General features: G+C 33.5%; 1 protein-coding gene across 6 annotated transcripts in view; it reads left to right on the plus strand.

Annotated features, from left to right (window-relative positions):
• Positions 1 to 26095, plus strand: part of LOC145675925 (transcription factor Sp9-like) — a 259760-nt gene that overhangs the window by 153982 nt on the left and 79683 nt on the right. For 3 of the 6 annotated variants that reach the window (XM_081746729.1, XM_081746726.1, XM_081746728.1), the window contains one exon: positions 21549 to 21629. The exons of the other annotated variants lie outside the window; for them this stretch is intronic. In XM_081746729.1, the coding sequence (XP_081602855.1) occupies positions 21549 to 21629 (81 nt within the window). The remainder of the gene's footprint in view (positions 1 to 21548; positions 21630 to 26095) is intronic. 6 annotated transcript variants of the gene reach the window in all.

Here is a 26095-nt window from a genome sequence, read left to right on the forward strand (position 1 = left end):
GGCCCCCGTAGACGCCCCCTGGAGCCAACCCAATGATAACTTTTAGCAATAAACATCTAATTTTCTTAGGTTGATTTGATATATAATCATATTGATAAGTTATTATGTCCTATCTTTCTACAATATTATATATATATATAAACTTACACTCAACTTATATATAAACTTATATAAAGATTAGAGCATAATAATTTTGGATTAGCTCTTATTTATCTTTAGTGTTTCCGAGGAGACGAGACGAGAAATTTCTCGAATTCAACACAAGACGAAAAACATTGACATTTTCATCTCGTTTTTCGTGTCCGTGGTCTTTTCTCGGGGTACATCTCCGTTTCCTCTCACACATTCTCATTTCACCAATTTTTCCATCATCATTCAATTGCTTTAATCATCGTCTCTCTCTCAGCCTAAGTGAGATAATCATGGAACTTTAAACTGAAACCATTTTAGGTTTCATCCCGTGTTTGAGATCAGACGAAAACATTTCACGAGTTTTGTGAGCAACACTAGTTTACCCAAGTCTTAAGATCTCAAACGCAGTTTTGAGAGCCGCGGTGGCTCAGTGTTAGAGCGTTCCCTCTGGTGTTTTGGGGTCCCTGGTTCGATTCCAGCTCACGCCAAGTGAACTTTGTGGTGTACAAACACCATATCCGCGGGTTTCTCCCGTTTCCTCCCACTTTCTTAATTCTACCATTATTTCATCCATCACCGTCTCCTTTAGCCTAGCTGGCATAATCGTGGGAAGTAAAACTCAAAGATTTCATTTAAAAAAAACAGTTACGTGATACATACTATTGAAACTGTGCATCGATAAATTGATTATACGAACATAATGAGCATTTATCAACGTTTTAAAGATCCGCAAGTCATTACACGATATACTCAAATAACAAATATAGTTTGAAGATTGTTATACCACACCTTTCATAGATCTCTTGTGATGTAGATGGATTGTGAAGACTTCTAGATAATATTAAAAAAAAAATACATTGCTTGATAGATTAAGGAATTAATTATGAGCGTAAGCAGCTAGGATGTCCGTTTCTGTCATGACGAGAAAATAGATTAGGGCATAAATTTTGTACACTGAGTGACAAAAGTTTTTTTTTTTTTTTGGTAAAATTTATTTTGGGAATAACGGTGGATATTGTGTGGAAGGTACAGAAAATTACATTTTTTTTTTTAATTTACTGGAAACTGTACTCAAATTGTCCTTCCATTCTGAAGTTATTTACAAAATTAATGTCATCAAACGGAAGGAACTTTTATCACTGACTGTACATACATTTACGTATACGAGACGAGACGAGAATTCTACAAAACTTACGAGACGAGACGGAAAAAATCTTATTTCTCGTCTCATTTTGTCTAGTGGGAAACACTATATGTGCTATTGTCTTCCTAGCGCTATACTGAAAATATTGATGAATGTATAATTTAGTATCAATTTTATCTTAATTGATGATCTGATCGTCGTACAAAAAAGTCGATTTTCTCAAAAAGTGCACATGAGAATTTGTACTTACTTTGTTCATTAAGTTCATCTCAATTCTATTTATATATGTATGTCATTGAATTTATTTATTTACGTTATCTCCTAAAAATATAGTAAGCTTTCTTTTAATATATATGTTTCTTGAGCACCGGTAATAAAAACACTTAAAATAAAAATCAAAATATATAATCGTATCTTCGCATCCTCCTACACATTGGGAATGTGAAGAGGAAATCACTTCTTGACTTTTTCCCACGAGAAGCTTTTTGAAAAAATCTGTTGCAGAAGAAGGGTCTGTCGCCCAATTAAGCTATCATTCTCCTTGATCGATCCTCCATTGTTGTACTTTCGTGATTCCCTCTTCGCACTTCTACCTACGTTGGTTCGTCGCTTCTGACACTCACGTCTCGGTCTCGTCTCTTTTTTTTCTTTCTTTCCTTTCTCGGTCCTCCTTTTTCTTCTTTGACTTTCAGCTATTTACAGGAAGGAAGAAGATCATTTTTATTTTCGTTGGAAACACCTCAATCTCCACGACAAGAGAATAACTTGTACGTTATTAATTTACTCGTACAATATGAATAAGGTTAGAACAATACCATGTGGCAGATGTTAAAATGACCATGTCTCTGACGTTACTAGCCTTCAAACTACCGAAATTTTACAATGTAACGCTCTCTTATTTATAAAATTCTAAATTTCGCAACGTAACTTGTTATTTTTTTTAAAAAAAATAAGATTTCACAACGTAACTTTTTAGTTTTGCATAATGTTAAATTTCAAATTTAACAGTCATGCCTCTGTCTAGGATACCTTGTTAGCCTTCAAACTACTGAAATTTCACAATGTAATGATGTATTACATATAAAATTATAAATTTCACAATGTAACTTATTATTTTGTAATTATAAGGTGCCATATTACACAACGTAGCGTTTTAGTTTTAAAAAATGCTAAATTTCACCATTTAACGTTTAGTTGGCTCTAAATTCTAAATTTTTCAACGTAATTATCTAGTTCATATAAAATTTTAATTTTTTTTACAACGTATCATTTTAATTCACGTAAAATGCTTAAAATTTTACAACGTAACTTTTAATTATTTCAACATTCTAAATATCAGATTATAACCTTTTACTTTTCCGTAAAATTACAAATTTTAAAACGAAACATTTTGGTTCTTAAAAAAAAATAATAAATTTCACAACGTAACTTTTCAGTTCCTATAAAATGCTGAATTTCATAAGTGATTTTTTTAATTATCACAAAATTCAATATCTTAAGTTTCACAACATGGTATTTTAATTTATAAAGCACACCTGAAAACTAAAACTGAACTTCTGACGGAGCAGCCCTTCGGTGGTCAGAGAGCCTACCAACTGACTTGTGAAACTCATGCCTTCGGGGTGATGTATGGTCAGCACATCAGCAACCCTTTCTAGACCGGAGTTTGCTACTTTTCTCATTCAAGTAGCTCCCAATTATTCCCCACGATACTGAATGGACGCCGTAATAGCAATACCACCTGGTAAGTAACAAACGGTAACCCATATTTCCTCTAACCAGGCTCGGCGCTATTTGACTTTGCTGATTTCAAGAGACGAGGTATTTCAATACGACTACAATATTCTAAATTTCAGAAATATTATTATTTTTTATTTTACTTTTCACAAACATTTTAAATTCCACAATCTAACCTTTTTAGTTCTTATAAAATGTTAAATTTCACGACGTAACTTTTTAACTCTTACAAAATGCTAAATGTCATATCGTAACTTTTTTTTTATTTTTACAAAATGTTAAGTCTTATAACATAAGTTTATTCAGTAGGTACAAAATACTAAATTTTACAGAAGAATGTTTTAGTACATGCAAAATGTTAAACTTCACAGCGCTATGTTTTCTTGTTCTAAAATGTTTAGTTCGTAATTCCTAAAAAGTATTGTTTTGCATAAAACCTTATTTAACTTCATCTAGTATCTGAGGAATCACACTGTAAGATAATACAGAATAATGAACAAGACGAATTTATGGTAAAATTGATGTAATTATATTCCTCTTTTAATTTTCAATCTCTAACAATAACATACAAAATATGACTTAAACTATCACAAACTCTTACTATTTATTTAACATTATTGCTTGTTTTTACTCTGAATTGAAATTAAACGAAGATTTTGATACTAAGATTGTCAGTAAGGTAACTAGAAAAATCTAAACACACGCTAGCCTAATTTCTTTTTCTAATGCGATACCTAAATGCCAACACAAGCGTAACTCTTAATGGAATAATGATGGCCTTGTAATTGCAGTTATCACTACAATAAAAAAATATTTTCTGAGAATGGACGTAATTTCAGAGCAAACAAGTTTCACAATTACTTGGTAATTACAAAAGATGAAAACAATTGCTTACATGAAAATAATGCTATAAACAATTATTGTACCATTGTTAATAATTTTCAAATAAACGTTTCTTTTGTTTTTTCCATCATAAATAAAGCCCCACTTAAGAAATGAACATTTTCTTATATGTCAAATACATCGAAATGCTTCTTGCAGCACTTCGAACAGACAAGGTCATTTTCTGTCAATGACTAAACTATACACTGACATGGAAAACTTTTAGTCCTCTAAATGCTAAATTTCATGACCTAACGTTTTAGTTCTTATAAAATGCTAAATGTAACAACGTAACTTTCTAGTATTTTACAAAATGTTAAATTTGACAACGTAACCTTTTAGTGCTTTCTTTTTACAAAATGCAAAATTTCACAATGTAACTTATTAGTTCTTACAAAGTGTTAAATTTCACAACGTAACTTTTCAGTGCTTTTTGTTGTAGTACTTCACAACGTAACTTATTAGTTCTCGCAAAATGATAAATTTCAAAACGTAACCTTTTAGTGCTTTCTTTTTACAAAATGCAGAATTTCACAACGTAACTTATTAGTTCTTATAAAATGCGAAGTTTAACAACAAGTTCCATGTCAGAGCATGACCTTTTATCCTTTAAAAATGCGAAGTTTATCATTATAATTTCAAGTTGTTGGAAAATTTTCGTAAAATTTACGTTAGTATTAGTTTTTATAGAACGCTAAATTCCCCAACATATTTTTTTTTATTTATTTTTACGTAATGTAATGTTTTAATTTCCTTTAACACTTGCCTATGAAACGCAAACTTAGAAATAGATTAGGTGTTAGAATTCTGAAGTGAATTAGAGGCAAATCACTTATAATGGCATTAGGCAATAATTGAATCGCTTTCTGTTAAAAGGGCCTATGTGACATATTTCATAATTTTAACTTTTTTAAAGAAATGAATATTTTAAAGGCAGATGTAACAATTTGTGTTAAAAGGACCTGTGTTCCTTGAAACGTGTTAAAACCATAAGGCATTTTCCTTATTTTTTTTTTCAAAACCAAACCGTCTCGTAAGAAAATAGTTTTGTTTTTTTGTAATTTCCCGAAAAATTTGTATATTACACATACGCCCTTTTAACAGAAAGCCATTCAATTGTTTGCGTGAGAAATGCAAAAATAGGTTTCAGAGATGTCAAAATGTTTTAGCTAATGTATGCAACCAATGGAAGGAAATAATTTACTACAGATGATGGATTGGACGAAAGAATCTCTTCTATATTTGATCTATTTTATGGAATAATAACAGTAACTATGAAGCTTCAGTTTTTTAATTCGCGTGTAGTAGTAAATAAAGTATTTCCAGAGGTACCTATTTATTTTCAACAACTTGTGTACAATATTAATTGTTTTTCTTCATTTTTTAAAAAAAATACATAGCACATATTACTAGCTTTTAGTATCCAGTCTAGCCGACACAATATGATCAAGCATAACATATATGATCTATGATTGTCTCTGACTTGGAAAATCACTGAAAATACCCCTGGTATACTGTAAACTTGAAAATTTCGGGAAGAGAATTCTGACGCCCCCCTGAATCCTCTTTCTGTACACGGTTCCCGCTGACTAGTTTCTTTCATGAATGAATTAGCTTCTTCTTATCAGTAGGGTACCTCGGACAAAAATCACAATACATACTTCTTTTTTTAACGTAAAGGCTTACTACACTCAACTTGTACTATACAAAATCATGAAGTCGTATTGTTCGTTTGTACTATAGCTAAGCTTGACAACATTTTTTGTTACCAGCATGTTGCCTGTTTACAATAATTAACATGAGCTTCTCTCCCGTGGCGTCTTATTTTAAAAGAGAAAAAAAAAGAAATTGGATCTTGTTAAAAGAGAGAGAAAAATCTGACACCTAGAAGGACGCTTGTAGTGTCAGCACAAGGCATAAACACTTGTCTCTTTTCCATCACAGCGTGGCAGCCATTTTCTTCCTTTATTCTTTGGGTGACAGAACTCGTCAACTCGTCAGCAAAACAGAGGAAGGAAAAACCTGTACACTTCGCATTGTTGCAGGTTTTAACCTCTTGACTCTTAGTATTGTCCGTGCTAATGGATGTGTGAAGCGACCTGGTCAAGTATTTTCACTTTAGTTTGTCCAGGGATTTTTTTTTCAATTCAGAAATTAAGAAGTCGACGGTATCTATGGAGAGACGGCCATCAATATATTCACGTTACTGTTTCTTTTTTCTTTCAATGTTCCCTGTCAAATTAAAGGAAAAAATATCGAATTTTAACCATAATGAAGAAATTTTACCTGTCTCAGAATGTGGGAAAGTTTACTGCTATATATATATGCCATGCCATGTTTCCGTGTGATATGACAGACTTGATAACTGGACAAAAGTATTTTTTTTTTCTTGCCTGATGTGACGTCTACTTAAGATAATAATAAGACTCATTAGGTGTTACAAACACACGTACGGTATCATAGACATAACTACATTCACATACACAATACTGAAATGTCGTCAAATTCCAATGTGTTTACTTCCTGTGTGCTTATCATGTTTTGTTCCATTACAAAATACTTTTCTTGTTTATACTGCATACAATTTTGATTGTAAATAAAGCGAATTGCTAACAAGTGTGTAGCCAAAATATTATTAGACCCTAATTTATAATTATAACCATTGTCATTAACAAATGTACTACCATTATATTGTTCTTAAATTACAATTATTAACAAATGTATTGCCATCTCATCGTCTTAACTTACAATCAGTAACAAATGTACCGACATAGCATCGTTTTAAACTTACAATCAGTAACAAATGTGCTGCCACCCCATCGTGTTAAACTTACAATCACTAACAAATGTGCTGCCACCCCAATGATTTAAACTTACAACTAGGAATGCAATGGATGTACCCGATTGCAATGAAATGAGCTGAGCGAGCTTAAACTACGTAATCATTCCTGGCCATTATGCAATAATAAATGTCATTTTTAATTGTTGACAAAAAAATCGCGTGAAAACTTTTTCCCCATGTTAAGTCTATGCAAGCGTTTTTCGGTCATTATTCCTCGATGGTACATCGGATTTTTGATTTCGACCTATGTTGTTACTCAGCACGACATACTCTATCAGCGTGCTAAGTTTGGTTGAGATCGGCCAAACGGTCTAGGAGGAAGCGTTTTTCGGTCATTATTCCTCGATGGTACATCGGATTTTTGATTTCGACCTATGTTCTCACTCAGCACGACATACTCTATCAGCGTGCTAAGCTCGGTTGAGATCGGCCAAACGGTCAAGGAGGAAGCGTTTTTCGGTCATTATTCCTCGATGGTACATCGGATTTTTGATTTCGACCTATGTTGTCACTCAGCACGACATACTCTATCAGCGTGCTAAGTTTGGTTGAGATCGGCCAAACGGTCTAGGAGGAGTTCGCGGACAACCAAACGGCTAACCCGAGTATAAGAGCTTCGCTTCGCTCAGCTCAATCACTGTCAAATACGCTGCCAACTTACAATCACTAACAAATGTACTGCCATATCATTTATTCAAATTTATTGCTTATGTTGCTCTTAACGTTTTCTTCACTATCTTCGTTTTTAACTTTGTAATCTTTCCTAATTTTTGTGAAATATCGATTGAGCCTGAATAAAAAATAGACATTTAAAATTTTTTACAAAGATAAAGGTTGTTATAACGTGCGTGATATACTTACATGGTTGGGAAGATATTTCCTAACAAATAACATGGCTGACTAAGAAGGGTAGTTGAAATTAGGGAAACACTCTAGATGTTATATGATACAGCTTCTTACAGCCTACTTAGAACTGGTGTCAAGTCCACCTCGTTTGACTTCATTCGAAAGTTACATTGAATCTTGTAGTTTGTCTATTTGTTTTGTATTTCTTCCTATTTTTTTTATTTTTTTTTTAAGCAACGCCAACTTCTAAACAATATGTCACGATGAATACGCTATTGCTTGGAGCACGAAACAAACCAAAAGCATTTCGAAATAAATTGCAAGTTCGTAAATACTACAGTACTATTTCTGCTAATATTTATATTAACATAAGTTATTAAATTTTGGTCCTAAATGATTTACGTACTATATCGTATATTTTTGTTTGGTTTTCCAACAAATTGATTTAAAAATAAACTCTGTTTTAGTCCACGTGTAATCCTTATAGTTCAGCCTTTACATTGCCTGTAATATCTGTTGACTCAGTACGTTTACAAATGACATCAAAGTCTTAATTTCTTATGAAAGTGGAAAAGTGGTCTTTGATTTCAACCCTCGGGGCTATTAAAAAGAAATAATAATAATAACAATAATAATAGTAATGAGAGAAAAAGAAAATAAAACAGTCTCTATACGCATAATTGGTTACTTCCGTTTATGTTTTTAACAGAAATTGATGCAGGTGTGTAGGTACATGTATTTCGATCTTACATATGTGCATGTAACATTTTACGTTAGTGTTGTATGAGTGTGTGTGTGTGTGTGTGTGTGTGTGTGTGTAGCGGACGGAGAGAGAAAGAGAATACAGAGAATTATATATATATGCATGTATAATTCTCTGTCTTACTCTAAATATATGTATATTTAAACATGTAAATTTGGCCACTTCTTTAACCTATTCATATGGTCAAATTTTTGTGTGTACAGAAAGATACAACGTAAAACGTGAATTTGGTCCCTAAGTTTGAATAATTATACTTCGTGACAATGCGAATATGTGTTCGGTATTTCAAAACAATACCGACAACGTTTGAAAGTATAGACCAACCTGGATGCAGAAATCCGTTATTTCGCAGTTATAGGCTGCCGAAAACGTAAAGAAAATGAACTTTATAGGTCCATAACTCCAAAATGAACTTTATATGCACTATGGAATCTGCCATAGTCGGGTCAAGACTTCACTTAGAAGCTCCCTATGTGCGTTATCCAAAAATACATGATTCAGAATCCTGCGGTACGCCTGCAAGAATTTTTATAGAGGGAGTTTGTCTACAGGCATATAATTTATTGTCTCGTCTCGAATTTAAAAATCGATATTTTGTCTTGACTTTCGTCTTATTTTCTATACGAGACGAAAATTTCTTGTGTCATTGGCAACGATTTGTTATCTCCGTAATAAATCGACACGTAGTTGATAACTATGTGTAGATATGTATTGTATATAATGTGCTATACATCGCTGTAGAGAAACATCACTGAAGGAGAAGTATGGGGAGGGGAAAGTACCTGAGAATACATATTTACCGTGATTTGTTAGAGACAATAAAAATAAAGCATCCTTTCCTCATTTTTATGTTTCCTGTTCAGCAAAAACAAAAGACATGCAGTAATACTAAAAAGTCATACGAATAAGATCTATAGCTCATTTTTTAAATATTTTTTTTAAAAGAACTGAAAGCATATTACGGAAAGAGCGCTTTGATAAAGGGAAGACATCCATAAGTAAGGGAGAAAAAGCATAAAATACTGAAGTAAAAAAAATAGCTGTGAAAAAAATACTCAAAACATATTTTCATCCCTCTCTCTTCTTTCTCTTCCTTTTTTGATGCTTTTGTGTTTTTCTTTTATCTTTCTTTTTTTTCTTTATTCTTGTCCAAACTTCCTTGTACCCTTTCGGTTTGTTGCTTTTGACTGTTTCCTTGAACCAATATTGGTGCAATTTTTCTTTTCGTTGTGTCAAAGAATATTTTTCTTTTCTTTTTTTTTCGTTGAAATATAGCCCATAAAAGAAAATCTTCAAACACTTTCCTTTTTTGACATTTTATATTCACATTTTATCCCCTTGTAAATTGATGTTACAACAGCTCAAAGAGAAGCTGAAACATTTTCCTTATTTTAAAGTAATCAGCTGTACTGTTGTTTACGAGATTCAATCTTCAATTGTCTCTCACGCAGATCATGAAGCTTACTTTACATATTTTTCTAAAGAAGCTTAATTATTAGATTTGCATGTGTATGTGACGTCTTCTAGAACGATCTTCGTCCGTTCATTCGTCTCCCTGTCTGTTGACAGCCAAAAACTGTAACAGATAGCGAGGTACAGATTTCTGATATAAATCAAACGTCTCAGTGACGTATTTATTATTTTGTTTCGGGGGGGGGGGCTTTGCTAACTTTCGTGAGGGCTTTGCCCTCCCCTAAGTTGCAGCTACTTGCTCTATAAATTGTAGAAATATACGAGGAGGTTGGCAAAAATACATTTATTGGTTTGGAAATCAGAAACACTAATCTCCTTCAAAGTAGTCTCCTTGGTAATGCACACACTTTTCCCAGCGGCCCCACCATTGTTGACAACAATTCTGGAACGGAATGGTGAACAACCGTACCGTCGCATTCCGCTTGACTCAAATCGGGTTCTTTTTAGTGGTATTTTCAGCTTGGAAAATAACCAAATGTCACACAGAGCCATGTCTGGTGAGTGGGGAGCGTGACGACACACAGGAATGTTGTGTTTGGTGGTGAAAGCCTGAATCAAATTTCGCGGATACCCTCCTCATGCCCAAATTTTCGTTCAAAAATTGAATGTACCAATCCGATTGGATGGTTTCCGCTTCGGTATCGCCAAGCTTTTAACAAAATTTGATACAATATCACTGCTCAAGTTTTTTTTTGGGGGGGGGGTCGTTTTACAAAAAAAAAAAAAAAAAGTGAAATTCGACGACGGCTCACAGCACGTCTTCACTCTTTGGCCGACTGCCAGCGACTGACACGGGCGGAAAAAAATTCACGAGACTGCGCATGAATACCCACTCTATCAACACTGATGAAAATCTCCCGCACTTCATGGATTTACGCGGGAAAAAATAAGGTTTCCATGTTTTTTGAACATACCTCGTATATAGGAGAATTTCACTTACCTCAGAAAGTAAAGTAGATGTGAACATACTTCCAAGAAGTAATAAGCAAAATCTAACAATTGAAATAATCGCTATTTCTTTCAGAGAAGAAAAAAAGAAGAAAAGTTTGCTTCCGCTTATAAATAAAATGTCTGAAAAACCAAAATTGCATAGAAATTAAGCATCCTTATAACTGTGTAATATATGAAGAACCAAGTCGTAACCTCGTTGTGGTTAAATTTCCTGTAATTGTAGTTTGTGTGTGTGTGTGTGTGTGTAAGCGTGTATGCGTGTTAAGACATAGGACAATGTCAACGTATTGGTGGTCTCTAGACTGTGAGGTGATTTTTTTTTAATGAATAAATTCGTGTGAAAGAAAGAACATGACTTTCATGAAAGACCATCATAATTTTTATGATTTTTCCCGTTGTTTTTCTTTGGTTTTTGCTTTAAAATATATATACATCCAATTGCAATTCATAAAGACATTTTAAATGCAATTTAATGCCATATATTAAGAAAAAAGGTGGTTTGTGTGTAGAGAAAAAAAATTTTTGACAATACAACTTTGCAATAAATTATAGTTCGTTTAACTTCTTGTATTTATTCTTTGTTTCGCGGATTAAAAATTTTGCATTTTATATCTTGACTGTCCTTTTCTTTATTTTCTTCTTTTTTTTTCAATTGTGACAAAACGGAAATCGTTACAAAAAAATGAAAATAAAAAGGGCTTTATTCAGTAACACGAAACGCTAGGCACACTAACATTTTTTTTTAAATATTTTATTGTTAGATTTTGTCTTTTCGTTCGAGTGGTGGCAAAATTTAATATGCTTTCCTATCTACACTGAAAAAAAATCGTATGTGGCATATGTAAAACCTTAAGTTACATGTGTAAATCCTGTAGTCTTCGAACTTGAGCAAACGTACAACTGAAAAAGTATATTTTATACGCACTTTAAATGTTCCGAGTAAACGTAATATCTGTACGAAAAAAAACTGTACATAGGGAGTCAGGATCTCACATACAGATGGACGTATGTAACATATTGTTGACGTGTGCAACGTACGTGTACGTATGTAATATCCAGAAGACTGTTATATGTCAGACATCCTGCAACGGCACGATGTACCATTTAAGAGCAGTACTTAGTACAATATGGATAACTTATGTTCCGTACTGATTTCCGTAGTAAACATAAGGATACCGTATATTTGTACAATATACTACTGTCTGGATAACGGCTTTTTCTCGCTGTAATAATGTGGGCGAAAAATGAAATGTAATGGAATCTTTAAGGTTTAAGTCCGACGATTATGCCGGCTAGGCTAAAGGAGACAGTGATGATGAGAAATGAATGAAATGGTAGAATAAAGAAAGTGGGAGGAAACGGGAGAATCTCGAGAGAATCCATGTACATGGTGTTTGTGCACAAGAGTTACGCATTTAAAATAAAATCAGAAGAATGCTTTGATTAAGGTGGCACATTTCTCTCTTTTAAAGAGAAATACCAGTTGGACTTACGCCGTTTCCAATTTTCTCACAGTTAAGCTCCATTTCTGACGTAAAATTATATGATATTTTTTAAAACAATTCTTTCATTATTGTATTACAATTGTGTTAAACATTGGAAATTAAAAAATCCACAAATAAATTCAAATGATAAATAACTATAGGCCAGCGAATAGAGAGAAAGCAACTTTTCTCCATTTCTTGAAAATGTTGGTTTGTAGACACTTACAGCCTTTTTTTAAAAAAATTTAAGTCTTCAATCATATGTCTCATATTGGGGCATCCCTTATAATATTATGGAATATTATTTGCTATAGTCTGTGTCACCAGAATTGGCGTATGGTGTCAACCAATAAGCATGCAGTTCACTGTTGCCAAACCTTCAGTGAGGAATTTAATCTTTTGTAATTGATTTTGTTCATATTTATGATCATTTACGAATGATTACTTACCTCACTGAAGGTTTGGCAACAGTGAACTGCATGCTTATTGGTTGACGCCATACGCCAATTCGAGTGACGCGGAATATAGTATAAAAATTGTACAAGTCAGCGACATACAACTTAAAAATAGTAAAAGCCAAAAATAACAAATCAGCTTCATTTAACAGAAGCATCATGTCAGCGTCTTCGAAACAGCACATAAAAACATCCCAAAGGCAGATAAGAAATAAATAAAATCGATAATAATTCGATCAAATATACTTTTAATTGGGATGTTTAATGATTGAAAATACTGTAATTCCTTCCTTCCGTTCTAAAGATGTAATAATGCATTTTTTTAAATCTTGATCTCACGTCACAAATTCACAGAAAAAAAACAGCCGTAGGGGATGCAGATGTCATACTGATTTGAGACTTCGGAATCCCGTATCTTTCTCTTGTTGCTCTACTGGACTACATGCGTTGTCTATCTTTCGCCTCTTTTTCACCCCATTTGGACGCCATCTTTCTTTCCCACCCTTTCCCTACTTACTCTCTTTGTGCGTCGTGCCCACAGATTGCCATCTTTTTTTTTTTTTTTTTTTAATCTATGTTTCATCTCATTTCACTGAATCTTCTTTCCCTGGGTGCCCGTGTCACGGCCCGAAGATCGCTTTTCTCATTACTCATCTCTCTAGGATTTCAGCCCATCTCTCGTTCGCAGCATCCAACAACCCTCAGCGACGAAAGTTACATCAACATGTGATCAAAATAAATTAAATAGAATATCCATTTTTATTATTCAAAGTAATACAGTATTATGTATATACTCTAAAATATTTTGAAAATAGTGCACTTATGCGCTGAAAATTCCTTTTTATTTTTTAAACCTGAGGTGATAAACTTACAATTATTTGGAATTTTGCTTAGGAATCGTATTTCACGCGAGACGAGACAGAATATAAGTTTTTCTCGTCTCGTTTTGATTCTGCAAAAGCTTTTCTTTTATCGTTTTGTAATTTTTTTTTTTTTTTGCCCTGTTACCTCACAAAAATTATCTAGCTTAAATTTTTTTCTAATAACTTGAAATTTTCAAACTCATTATTCTGGTAACAATTCAAAACTATCAGTCTCAAATTCTTTTAACAACTTACCAACTATCAATCTCAACATTTTTCTAAGAGGTTGAAGTTATCAAGGTTGAAATTTTACTATTGTATATAGACACAAAATATCATTTCATTTACTATTTTATATAGATACAAAATATCAGCTTTTTTGTGACGAACAGTGTATGATGCTAATATTGAGCATTCTCATAATAGTTGCAGTACTTTTATCTATTTATCTCTGGAACTTTGTAGCGAACAATGCCTGACAAGTAGTTGAGGACAGTGTCTAGCTTAGATAGATGTGTGGAACAAGTCATAGGTCAAATAGACGAAGAGTATTTTACTACAAGAGAAATCAAGATCTTGTTATAAGTAGCTAGCGCCGTCAAATTTCATTTACACAGATTTTTGTAAATCTGTGTAACGTTCCTAACGTTCACCCATACTTTTTCTTTGTAACAGCTGTAAAATACGCAATTATTAGTTAAGCTTATATTTTTTGTAACTTTTCTTTTTTAAAAAATGTATAGATTGCACTAATCTATCTGTTCAAAAATTAGAGCAAAAAAGTACAGATTGCACTAATCTATCTGTTCAAAAATTAGAGCAAACTAATACATTCGTTTCTATTTAGAAAACTTTTCAACTTGGTTAATTTTTTTCAGAATGTTAAGTACATATAACCACAAATTGTACAGATGTATCCATAGCAACAATAGTAATAATATATTTGTCTTTTTTTTTTTTTGCAAAAAGAATGTGCAAATAGTACAAATTTATCTCTGTTCAAGGATGCAGTAACTTCATACTTGCTTTTCTAAGTGAATTACCAATAGGAAGTAAACAGTATTAGGTTTGTATGAAGCGAGTTCTGAAAATATAAGCTGTTAAAAAAAAAAAAAAAAAAAAAACTTCCTACACTGGGGATATTGCAATCTCTGTCGCGTATGCGTATTGAATTATGTTGGAAAATATTCACTCGGCAGTAATGAATCAATTAAAGGGGGATGTACGTAGAATATTTGTGTGCGTAAAAGGGGCGGCAATTTTAATTACAGTTCTTCGATGATTTCTTAAGTATCCCTTCGGAAGTGTGCAAATGACTTGGTGAGTACCAAATATGAAATCTCCACGCCCCTATCACATGAGTTACAAAGTAATACAAGAAGTGGGGGAAAAGGTGGAGGAGGGGGGGATTCCCTTTGCCATCTCCCTTCCCTTAAACACAAATACCGTATGTCCAAACGGAAGTTCATCTAACTGACTTCCGGCCTAAGACCAGACAAACTGTGTGTCTGCGTTACGAAGGTTTTTTTTTTTTTTTTTTTTTTTTTTTTTTTTTTTTTCGGACCTGTAATCACTTAATTTCAAAGCGGATAGCATGGGCACAAGCCTTTAATTATATTTTTTCTACAGCCGTACATAAGATATGGAAATACAGGAAACTTTAACTAATTGATTTTTTCCATAGTAATAATTTTTAAATGTTTTGATAAATTATCCATCAAAATTTGTTTCCTTATTGCTAGAGTATGTATATATATTCGTCGTCACAGTATGTTATTTTTTCTGTCTTCAAACGTCAGTTGCAAAATCTAAAGTGTAAAGAAAGTATGGTATGGGAGCAGTAATTTCACTCATCGTTTTTGAATTGTATAGTTCTTTGTTACAACCGTAAGTGTTAGAAAAACAAAACTATACAAGAAGCTTCTTCTAAAAAGTTAAAAAATAATAATACCTAGTACAAAGTTCTGAAAATTTAAAACTTCCGGAATCAAACTTCTAAGAACTTAAAATCAACATACTTAAACTCAAACCTAGTCTAAGAACTTGAAATTATCAGTCTCTAAGTTCATCTAAGAACTTAAAACTACCAGGCTCCAAATCCTTCTAAGAACTTAACACTATTAGGCTCAAAATTTATTCTTCTGGTAATTTAAAACTATCAGGATCAAAATTTCTTTAAGAATGCTCTAAACTCTTTAAGAAGTATCAAGCTTTTTTAAGTACTTGAAATTAACAAGCTCAGAATTTTCTAAGTACTTAAAATTATTAGATTCATTATTCTTCTAACAACTTAAAAATGATATCAACTTCATTATTCTTCTAGCAACTTAAGTGTATCAGGATCAAACTTCTTCCAAGAACTTAAAACTACCACGCTGAAAGTTCTTCTAACCACTTAAAACTATCAGGCTCAAAAATATTTTAAGTACTTAAAGACTATCAAGCATAAAATTCTTCTAAGAATTTAAAACTATCAGAGTGAGAATTCTTTTAAGAACTTAAAATTACCAAACTTATTACTCTTCTAGCAATTTAAAACTTTCAGTCTCAAAATTTTTCTAAGAATTTGAAGTTGTTAAGTTTTAAATTTTTCAAAGAACTTGAAACAAATTTGATTAAAATTGTTTGTAAACTTAAAATTTTCATGTTTATAATTCTTCTAAAAACTATTAAGTTCAAAATTCTTCTTAGAACTTAAAACCATCAGGCTCAAAATTTTCTACGATTCTAAGACTATCGGGATTTAAATTCTTCTAATAATTTAAAACTATCAAGCTCCAAAGTCTTCTAAGAACTTAAAGTTATCAAGCTCCAAAGTCTTCTAAGAACTTTTTAAACTATCAAATTCCAAAGTCTTCTAAGAACTTAAAACTATCAAATTCCAAGATCTTCTAAGAACTTAAAACTATCAAGCTCCAAAGTCTTCTAAGAACTTAAAACTATCAAGCTCCAAAATCTTCTAAGAACTTAAAACTATCAAATTCCAAAGTCTTCTAAGAACATAAAACTATCAAGCTTCAAAGTCTTCTAAGAGCTTAAACCAGTCAGGCTCAAAAGTCTTCTAAAATCTTAGAACTACCAGATTCAATCTTCTTTTACGACTCATCCGTCTCCTGTAAGACAAAGAGGAAGGATGATTGATACAAGCTAATTATTATCATGAAAGAATTGGAGGAATAAGAAGATGGGAGGAAACGGAAGAAACCCGAGAAAACTCACAGACACGATGTATCTTTCTGTAACCTAAAACTGAATCGGGGACTTTTAAACCAGAACTCCAAAGCCACCGTGTCCGTTTTAATCATGTATTAGGTTAAATTAGATAAATATGCAAAAAAGAAAAGTTTTATCATGACAACAAACCGTTGTTAACTCTTTTCTAAGAAATATTTCAAGCTACTTAAAACAGCAATCAATATCTCATGGATATATTAGACAAACATGCACGAGCTACTTCGGTTTTTTTTTTTTTTTTAATATATGTCATTGGAAACATCACCAGGCGCGATAAGAGAGTTGTTTACGCCGATTTTTTTTTTTTATCCTCTTTCCAAGTACAATTGACGCGTAACTGACAAAACATGTCAACCAATTTAAGTGTGTAGTAATGACTTGGTCATTAGCACAAAATAAAGTTTGGAAAACATCTCTATTGTCGTATTACGATATAATTTATTCATGTAGTGAAAAAAAAAAAGAATGAAAGGAAAACAACTAAAAGAAGACACTTCTTGAATCAGTACAATAACAACATACAGTAGAGCTTTGTTAATTGAAGCTGAATGGAACCAGTGGCGGATCCAGGGGGAGGGGGCGATCGTCCCCCCAGAAGATGAAGCTTTCTTATTTTATATATAAATAAAAACTCATCTTAGAGTTTGGAGCTCCTAAAACTAGCTCTAAGTAGCAGAATTACAACCCACCGCCCCCCCCAGAAGTCCGTCCTGGATCCGCCCCTGAATGGAACTGAGGCTATCTTGAATCAAAGGTGCGCACAGGTGGATTTTAGGGCGCAGTTTGAGCCATGAAATTTTGTAAAAGACATAATTTTTCATTAAACAGGGGTGCCCACAAGGGGGGGCTATGACGCAAACTGCGTCATTGAAATATTTGGGGGGGTTAAAAATCTATATAAATATGCTTGAGGGTGTGTAAAAATTAATCGAAAAGATTTTTTTTCATGGAAGAACACCTACGGATAGACAATTGAGGGGGGGTGCGTCATGGACATGAGGGGGGGTGGGCACCACTGCATTAAAAATGATACAATCAAACTGGAGAATTGTAAAATGGGGGAGAGAAAGGTAAACTTAGGTGGCAGAAAGGTAATTTTGGGAACGAAACAGTAAATATGGAAAGTGAAAGTTTAAATTTTGAGTAGATTGGTAAATTTGGGGGAAAGAATGGTAAATTTGGTAGAAAGATTAATAAATTTGGGGGAAAGAATGGTAAATTTGGAAGAAAGAATGATAAATTTGGGTGAAAGAATGGTAAATTTGGCGGAAAGAATGGTAAATTTGGGGAAAACGGTAAGTTTGGGGGAAATGACGGTAAATTTGAGGGAAAGAATGGTAAATTTGGGAGAAAGATTGGTAAATTTAGTGGAAAGAATGATAAATTTGAGGGAAAGAATGGTCAATTTGGAAGAAAGAATGGTAACTTTGGTGGAAAGGTCGGTAGGCAAATGTGTGAGAAATATTGGTAAATTTAGGATAAGAATGGTAAATTTGGGAGGGAAAGAATGGCAAATTTGGGAGAAATATTGGTAAATTTGGAAGAAAGAATGGTGAATTTGGGGAAAAGGATGAAAAGTTTAGGGAAAGAATGGTACATTTGAGAAGAGAATAGTAAATTTGAGGAGGCTGCACTAAAGCCCTTTTGAATTATACTCGTATAGAACAGTGACGACTCCAGCTTTAATTTCTTGGGAGCCAAACAAAGGGCAGAGAAATTTTAGATGGTAGCTGTATTTTGAATACCGACGAAGATAGTTTTATATTGGTTGACTTACGTTACAATACAACATGACTGGGAGCAGGCGTGTCCACCTCTGGCACAGAAACAGAGACAAAATATTTAATTTTACAGATTTTGTACAAATACCAGGGAGGGCTATTTCGTAATTGTCTCTTACTTCTTGGACTCGTAGATACTTAGGCTCATTATTCTCAATGGGATTGCACTCACTATATTATATAAGGGACAGCGTTTATGGCGAATGATCCCTTTAAACGCTGTTAATCAATTAGAGGATTGCGGTGTTATCGCGTCTTCGTAGGCATTTACATCAATTTATGCGCAAAAGAAGTGACATAATTATCCACTATATATATATCAGTGGCTTATCTATGCTCGCTGTAGTATGTATGCTTAGCAACGCTCCTTTATCACATGGCAACGTTTTGTCACAGCCTTCTGTTCATTTGTCTAGCACACGCGCCACTTATTGTGTCACACGCTTCAATATCAACAAGGGGCTCTCTCTTGCTCGAACTCAAACTCGCTATCCTAATCAAGGCTCGCGCTATTTCGTTCTAGCGCTCGTTAGCTCCATTGGGCACACGCTCACTAAGGGCTCAAGTTCACACTAATTCGAGCTCAGGTTTGCATTCATTCAATCTCTCAATTCTCAACAAAGCTCGATTTCTCACTGATTAACCTCATTGGGCTCGCTTCCTATTTGCAGATGGGCAAACTTGGGCAATGGGCTGGGGCGGAAAATTTTCTCGGATTAGTTTTTAAAACTCCAGTTCTGAAATTTTCATAAATTTATTATGGATGCGCGTGAATGGATGTAGTACAAGATTTTTACATTTGTAGATATACATGTAACAAGAATCCGTTTGGTTGTAAACTGGAAATTACTAGTTGATTTCCTTTTAACGTGTCCTAACCAATATAGATGGGTATGTATGTTAAACCCACTTGATTCTTCCTGACCACTCCAGTCGAGTTTGGATTATTTCCAAGTGCGTACTGAGAACGGAATTTCAGTTTTTACATAGTGTGATGCCGTGAACTCTTCTGCGCTCTCGGGTTAGCTTTTGTACTAGTACAAGCGGGAGAGCGATTTACATAGCACTCAGGTAGGGTGGACAAGCAAACAGAAAATACATATAGCCCAAGCTTCACTACACCTCGTAAAGTAACATACTACGTTTCAATGGGGCCGCATGGTCGACTCACGAGGAGATATCGTTTCCTACAGGGCATGGCGTCACGCACTAACAAATAGCAGGGGATCGTGCAGTATAGCCATACCATAGGGTGACGCATCTTGTCCACATGGTGGTAACGGACAGTACAGCACTACCCACAATGTTAACTGCTCGTAGGAGCAGAATTTAGCTCACGAATCTCTGTCGCAATTCTAATTCTTCGTTGGCGTCAATCGCGGCAGAGATGTCTTTATGACAGCTTCCACTGAACCAGAACTTAACCGTTTTAGATTACGATATACGCATGAAGACCAACACTGTCGTTCTTCCGGACGCCTTCTTTTTCCTGCTCTACAGTGACGGTTGCGTATGCGATAAATGCTATCGTGATAAAGGGTTTGGTTGTGTGGGAGGCCATATTGGGTACAATACGGGATTTTGACTGGTACACATTCAGATCGACTTTACTAATTTCCGCTACATCAGAATACATCAAACCTTTCTTCAGACAGCTCTCGACGTCATATTTCAGCAGAACAATGCTTAGCCACGAAAGTCCCGTAGTGTGCAAGCCTTCTTCCATGAACGATGGGTATTGCTGCTTCCTTGCCCTGCCATGTCACCCACTGAATATGTGTGCGGCATGGTTGATCAGTACCTTGTTCATACCGGTATTTAAGAAGACAATGTCGGTACCTCCTAGACTCGCATACAAGCAACGTGTCAAGTGGTTTCTCAGCAACAATTCAACACCCGTTTGTTTATAGAGCCTCTGACTGCAGCACGGAAGGTACACGCCATACTGATATATCAAGGTTAGACATGTTGTACATATCTCAAATTATGATCATTTCTGTATATAGTCATGTAATAATTCTGCCCTATATAAGTTTCATTCCACTCGCAAGTGTCATCCACTCCAAAGTTGAAGTTGTAATTTTTACAAACAGCAGTATATTTACATCAAAAGCATTAACCCTTTGCTGTCCGTTATCGAGTAGGACTCGCCATTTAATTCGATGTCGACTCACGCTCGACATTTTTTTGCGGTTCATCTAATGTCGAGTGTTAGTTAATGATTTTTTTTGTTACTGCATCAAGCGGGCAATCTTTAAACCATGATTTTCTCCTTTGTTTTAATTCAGAAGGTTTGAACTTTGAAAATCTTTCATTATATAGAAGTATGAAACGCTGTAAGTTGGCAAATAAATTTAGGCCAGTTCAGACAATCTCAGGAAACATGAAAGGAAAGTGTTAAGAAAAAGTATAGCAAAGAAAAGTTGTAGATTAATGAGAAATCTTAAAAAGTGTCATTCTTGCTGTCAGAGGTCTCACATTCAAGCTCCACTGCCTGTCACCCTGAGGGAGCATTGTCTTGAGTTTACCCTTGGTTTCACCAGGCGAATGACGAAATAGTACAATACATTATAGTATAGATCCTCACCCGACTTTCTTCTTCATTTAGGCTATATATTATATTGTCCATACAGGTTGTTTCTAGAAATCTGTTGAAGAAATCAAACCGCTTCTCACGTCTTAGGAGGACTCAAAATAATAGTCGCTTCTCATATTATCTAATATTCTTTCTGAAACAAACACCCTGTATATTGTTAATTTACACATTAGTTATTGATTTATTTATTATACGTATCTTCATCTTTCTCGTTATTTTCTTTATTTGCCTAATATAATCAAATAATCGTAATAATTATAATCAATCGATGATTATGAATAAATAATAATAATACTAATAATAAATAGTATTAATTGAGTGGACCACAATACGTTAATAACTATTATGTACTTCTCCCGTGCTAGGTGCAGGATGGGCAGACCGCGTTGGGAATGGGCCTTCTCCACAATAAAGCTAGACTTTGGCCTAGCGAAAAGGAAATATTGGTAAGTGGATCCACAACCAACGAACACATATTTCATTAATATCTTCTTTTTTTATCTATCTCTATTATTTATTCTATCTCTAATAAAATTAATAAAGTTTCACAATTCATTTTATTTAAAAAAATTAAGAAACATTTAAAAAATACGGTGATGGGCTCTTTATATTTTCACATATAACACTAACGTATTAATTTCCTTTCATGCTTATGGAGAAAGATGCTGCTAGATCAAAATACTATCTTTGTAGCACTTAAAGTACGCAAAGATCACTATTCAAGAAAGTATTAAACTATTTTGTAACTACCAATTGCTGAGAATTTTTTTAGAGATACAATTGTTACCGATAGGTCTACTTTATCACTTTCTAAAAACAATAAACTAGGCGCAACCATGGTTACTATTTTGCTTTAACTTCTTTACAGACAATGAGATTTTAGTTGTTTTCCTAAACCAAAGTTCTATTAAATAATAAATAAAAATATATTAATTTAAGAAAATATAAAACATAACAAGAAGAAGAATATAATAAATTGTAAATTAGGCAATTTCATTATCAATTGCAAAAAATAAGCTCTAAAATTGTAAAATAGGCCACTATTTGTACGACGAAACATCAAAGAGACTTTGAAAATTGTAAATAGGCAATTGTAGGGCAAATTCTAAAATAGGATCTGAAAATTCTAAAGTAGGCAACAGTACGGCAAATTCTAAACTAGACTAAACTATTACTGTCAAGGGCGCAGTAAACGGTAAATTCTAAAATAGACTCTAATAATTGAAGCCGTAACTTCCATAACCACACAAATCCACATATTGAGAAAATTAATAAAAGCTAAATATAAACTGAACTTACACTTTACTGAATAACAAATATCAGTAAGTATGAAAAATGTTAGATTTCCAAATTCACATTTCCAACAAATATTCAGTTTTTTATTGATTTTATCAATATCTCTTCAGCTGGACTTGTGTAGTTGTGAAAGTCATATTGTCACGGACGCAACTGTACGGTAAATTCTAAAATAGGCTATAAGAAATGTGAAGTAGGCAACTGCACGGTAAATTCTAAAATAGGCCATAAAATTGTAAAATAGGCTAATGCACGGTAAATTCTAAAAAAATGGTAATACAACTTATTAAACTAGCAAATTTATTTGGGAATTTTAAAATAGATTTATGAAAAAATCTAAAATATGTTGTAAAATACAAATTTGAAATCTCATGAAAAATGAAACTTGTAAGATAAATTCCTAAATAAACTTTAAAAAGTGAAAATACTTAAGTTATTAATAAAAGCCTCATAAAATCACAAAGGAAGTTTGTGATTTTATGAGGGTCATAAGACTTTGACATTTAAACATGTATTTGATATTGATTCTTAGTGTAGCATTCCTTTCAACAACGAAGCTATGTGAGACGTGGACTTACAGCTTACATGTGGATCCAAAAACATGAGCTCCCTCCGGATATCGAATCGCGGATCTCTCATGTCACAAAGACACGTACGCTAACCAGTGTTCGAAGTGGAAAAAAAGCAGAGGCGGTATGTTATATACTATTATGATTTTGACTCAACATACCTGTTATTTAAATATTGTCTTGATCACTGAAAAACCAGAGACGGTATGTCCTTATTACTGAAAAACCAGAGGCGGTATGGCATACCACCGCATACTGTCTCACTTCGACCACTGACGCTAACCGACAAGGGATCTCTTAAACATATATTTAAATAACATAGTCTGTGTTCAAATTAGAAAAAGCACCTTATCTTTGTCAGAACGTACATTTTAATAGCTGTTCGAAGTGTGGGTTAACAGTAACGCAGCCAGAATATTGTTCTGGGGTGGATAGGAATTTTCGTTCTTGTAATCATGCTCAGCGATTCATTGAATCTAATGCTTAACTAATAATCATAGCTCACAAGCTGATATTGAAGAACTAATAATAAATAGATAAACTAATAAATAAATAAACTCTAGAACATCTTTAGCGTGTAACGAAAAACATTAAAGATAAGAAGTATATCAATCGATAGATCTAATACTGCTGAATAAAATGATGTGGGTGAATAAAATTCCTCATGCGTAGATTTCGAGAAAAATGATCTTTTTTAAAAAATAAACTTTAAAAAATTGATGTTGTGCGGTAAGCGCGCTATCTGTTAAGTTAAAACTGATATTAAAAGGATCAAGTTTTTTTTTTTAAATTCTGACACTCGCAAGATGGCAGAACATGACATATTGTTAATGAGACAAACCTCAAACTTATGATTATCTCTGTAAATTTTAATTTTTTGATTAACTATATAATATTGTCAAAAGATAAATGAATAGATCACATTGAGCTTAACAAAATGAAAGGTTATATTCTCATGCGAAGTTTTTGAGAAAATCGATTTTTATTAACGCTAAAAGTCTATAACAATTGAAAAAGTTTTATTTTATCACAACAGATTATTTATTTATTTATGTAGTGTTAATTTAACACAATGTATTTATTGTTGTTCACTTTCTCCTAACAGTGACAAACACACACATATATACTCTTAACAGTGACACGATGCCCTTAACAGTGACACACATACTCCTAGCACTGACACAATACTCTTTACACTGAGACATAGCCTACTTTTAGCACTGACATATACTCTTAACAGTGACATAAACTTCTAACAGGGACAAACATACTCCTAACACTGACACAGATACTCCTAACAGTGATATATACTCTTAACAATGACACATATACTCCTAACAGTAACATATATTACTAACAGTGACATAAACTACTAACAGTGACACATATACTCCTAACAGTGACATGTACTCCTAAGTGACATATATTCCTAACAATAATACGCATACTTCTAACCGTGACCCATATACTCTTAAGAGTGACGCAATACTCCTAACAGTGATATATACTCTTAACAATAACACAGATACTCCTAACAGTGACATATACTCCTAATAGTGACATATATTCCTAACAGTGACACACTTACTCCTAGTAGTGACACAATACTCTTTACACTGAGACATACCTATTTTAGCAGTGACACATACTCTTAACAGTGACATATACTCCTAATAGTGACATATTCCTAACAGTGACACACATTCTAGTTGCTAAATTTTTGCGCTGCAAACTGAATTGTCTGGCGGAAGTTCACCTAGATAATGTCTTATTAGTTCATCTGTCCTCAACGATTCAATTCCTGATTTTCCTCACTTATAAATCGTTATTTCTTTGTTTAGATACCTCTCCACCATATGTCCTCAGGTCTCTGGGCCAAACTAAAACCTTTTGAACCCCATGTACCAGATTTTTTAAAAAAAAACTTATTCCACTATGTGGATACTAAAGTTGGGCGTTGACTTTCAGAGATATTCTCAAATTGGACTATTAAAAAAATACATGGCGCGAAACAGAGACGGATAAAAGGGTGAATTTAATGCTTTGTTTGATTATTCTATACGGAGTTTAACGTTCCTTTCTCTTCATCAGGCTTAGGAAGCATGAATTTACAGCTTAACGTAAGATCTAAACCACATGTATGGACTCGCACCGAAAATCGAATCCGAAATGAAGTAAGTTATAACTATAATACGAAATTCTAGTCGAATGAGAACGGTGTAACTAGAGGAAAATACCTTTGGATGGACTGCGAGGAAGATTTTGTGGATTATAAAAGTTGGATGATAGCAAATCGAATAATAGTACTGTAATAATAATAATCGTGTTGAAATAAATGATATTGAAAGTCACGTGTTCGGCTCTAGAGCACGAGATGAATATATATCCAGTGAGCATAGCGCCCCTTAGCTCTAGCAAATGCAAATCTAAGAGAGAGTAATCCTGATTGGGATTAATGAGGACAAGCCTGAATGAGAATAGGCAGCCTGAGTGAGTCCCAATTTCAAAATATGGCCATCTTCGAATACAATTTGTTTCTTACAGCAGAGGATCCGGCAGTGAGTTTTTCCTTCTGCAACGATTCAATCTAAAACCATGTTTCACTAGCCAAAAATATACCTTGCATTTCTTTTTAAAAACGTTTCACATTGCTGTAGTCTTTTTTCTTCCCCTTAAAAACAAATTAAGAACACAAACCAAGAACAACTATATTAAAATTTATACGACGTATAATTGCATATTGATAGAGCAATATTAGGTCTTGTTGAAGACATAAATATGCTATAAACATTGCTGGTCTGTTGTGCAAAAGTATCAATAACTTTGCAACAGCGTATTTCCAATGAGTTGAAAACAATAAACAAGTAAAAAGAAAGTACCTTCTGTTTTATAGTTTACTATAATTTTCGATAACAACATATATTCGTATATAGTTTTATTATTATTATAGTTTTTCTCCAATTTCAACTTTCTTTTTGTTAAGTTTTGGATTTGTTCTAACTTCAAGTAAGAACATCCTATTTAAAGTATAGCATCAAAAAGTAATC

This window comes from Thermobia domestica, chromosome 18, assembly GCF_964235325.1.
Source record: "Thermobia domestica chromosome 18, izTheDome1.hap1.1, whole genome shotgun sequence".
NCBI classification, from domain to species: domain Eukaryota; kingdom Metazoa; phylum Arthropoda; class Insecta; order Zygentoma; family Lepismatidae; genus Thermobia; species Thermobia domestica.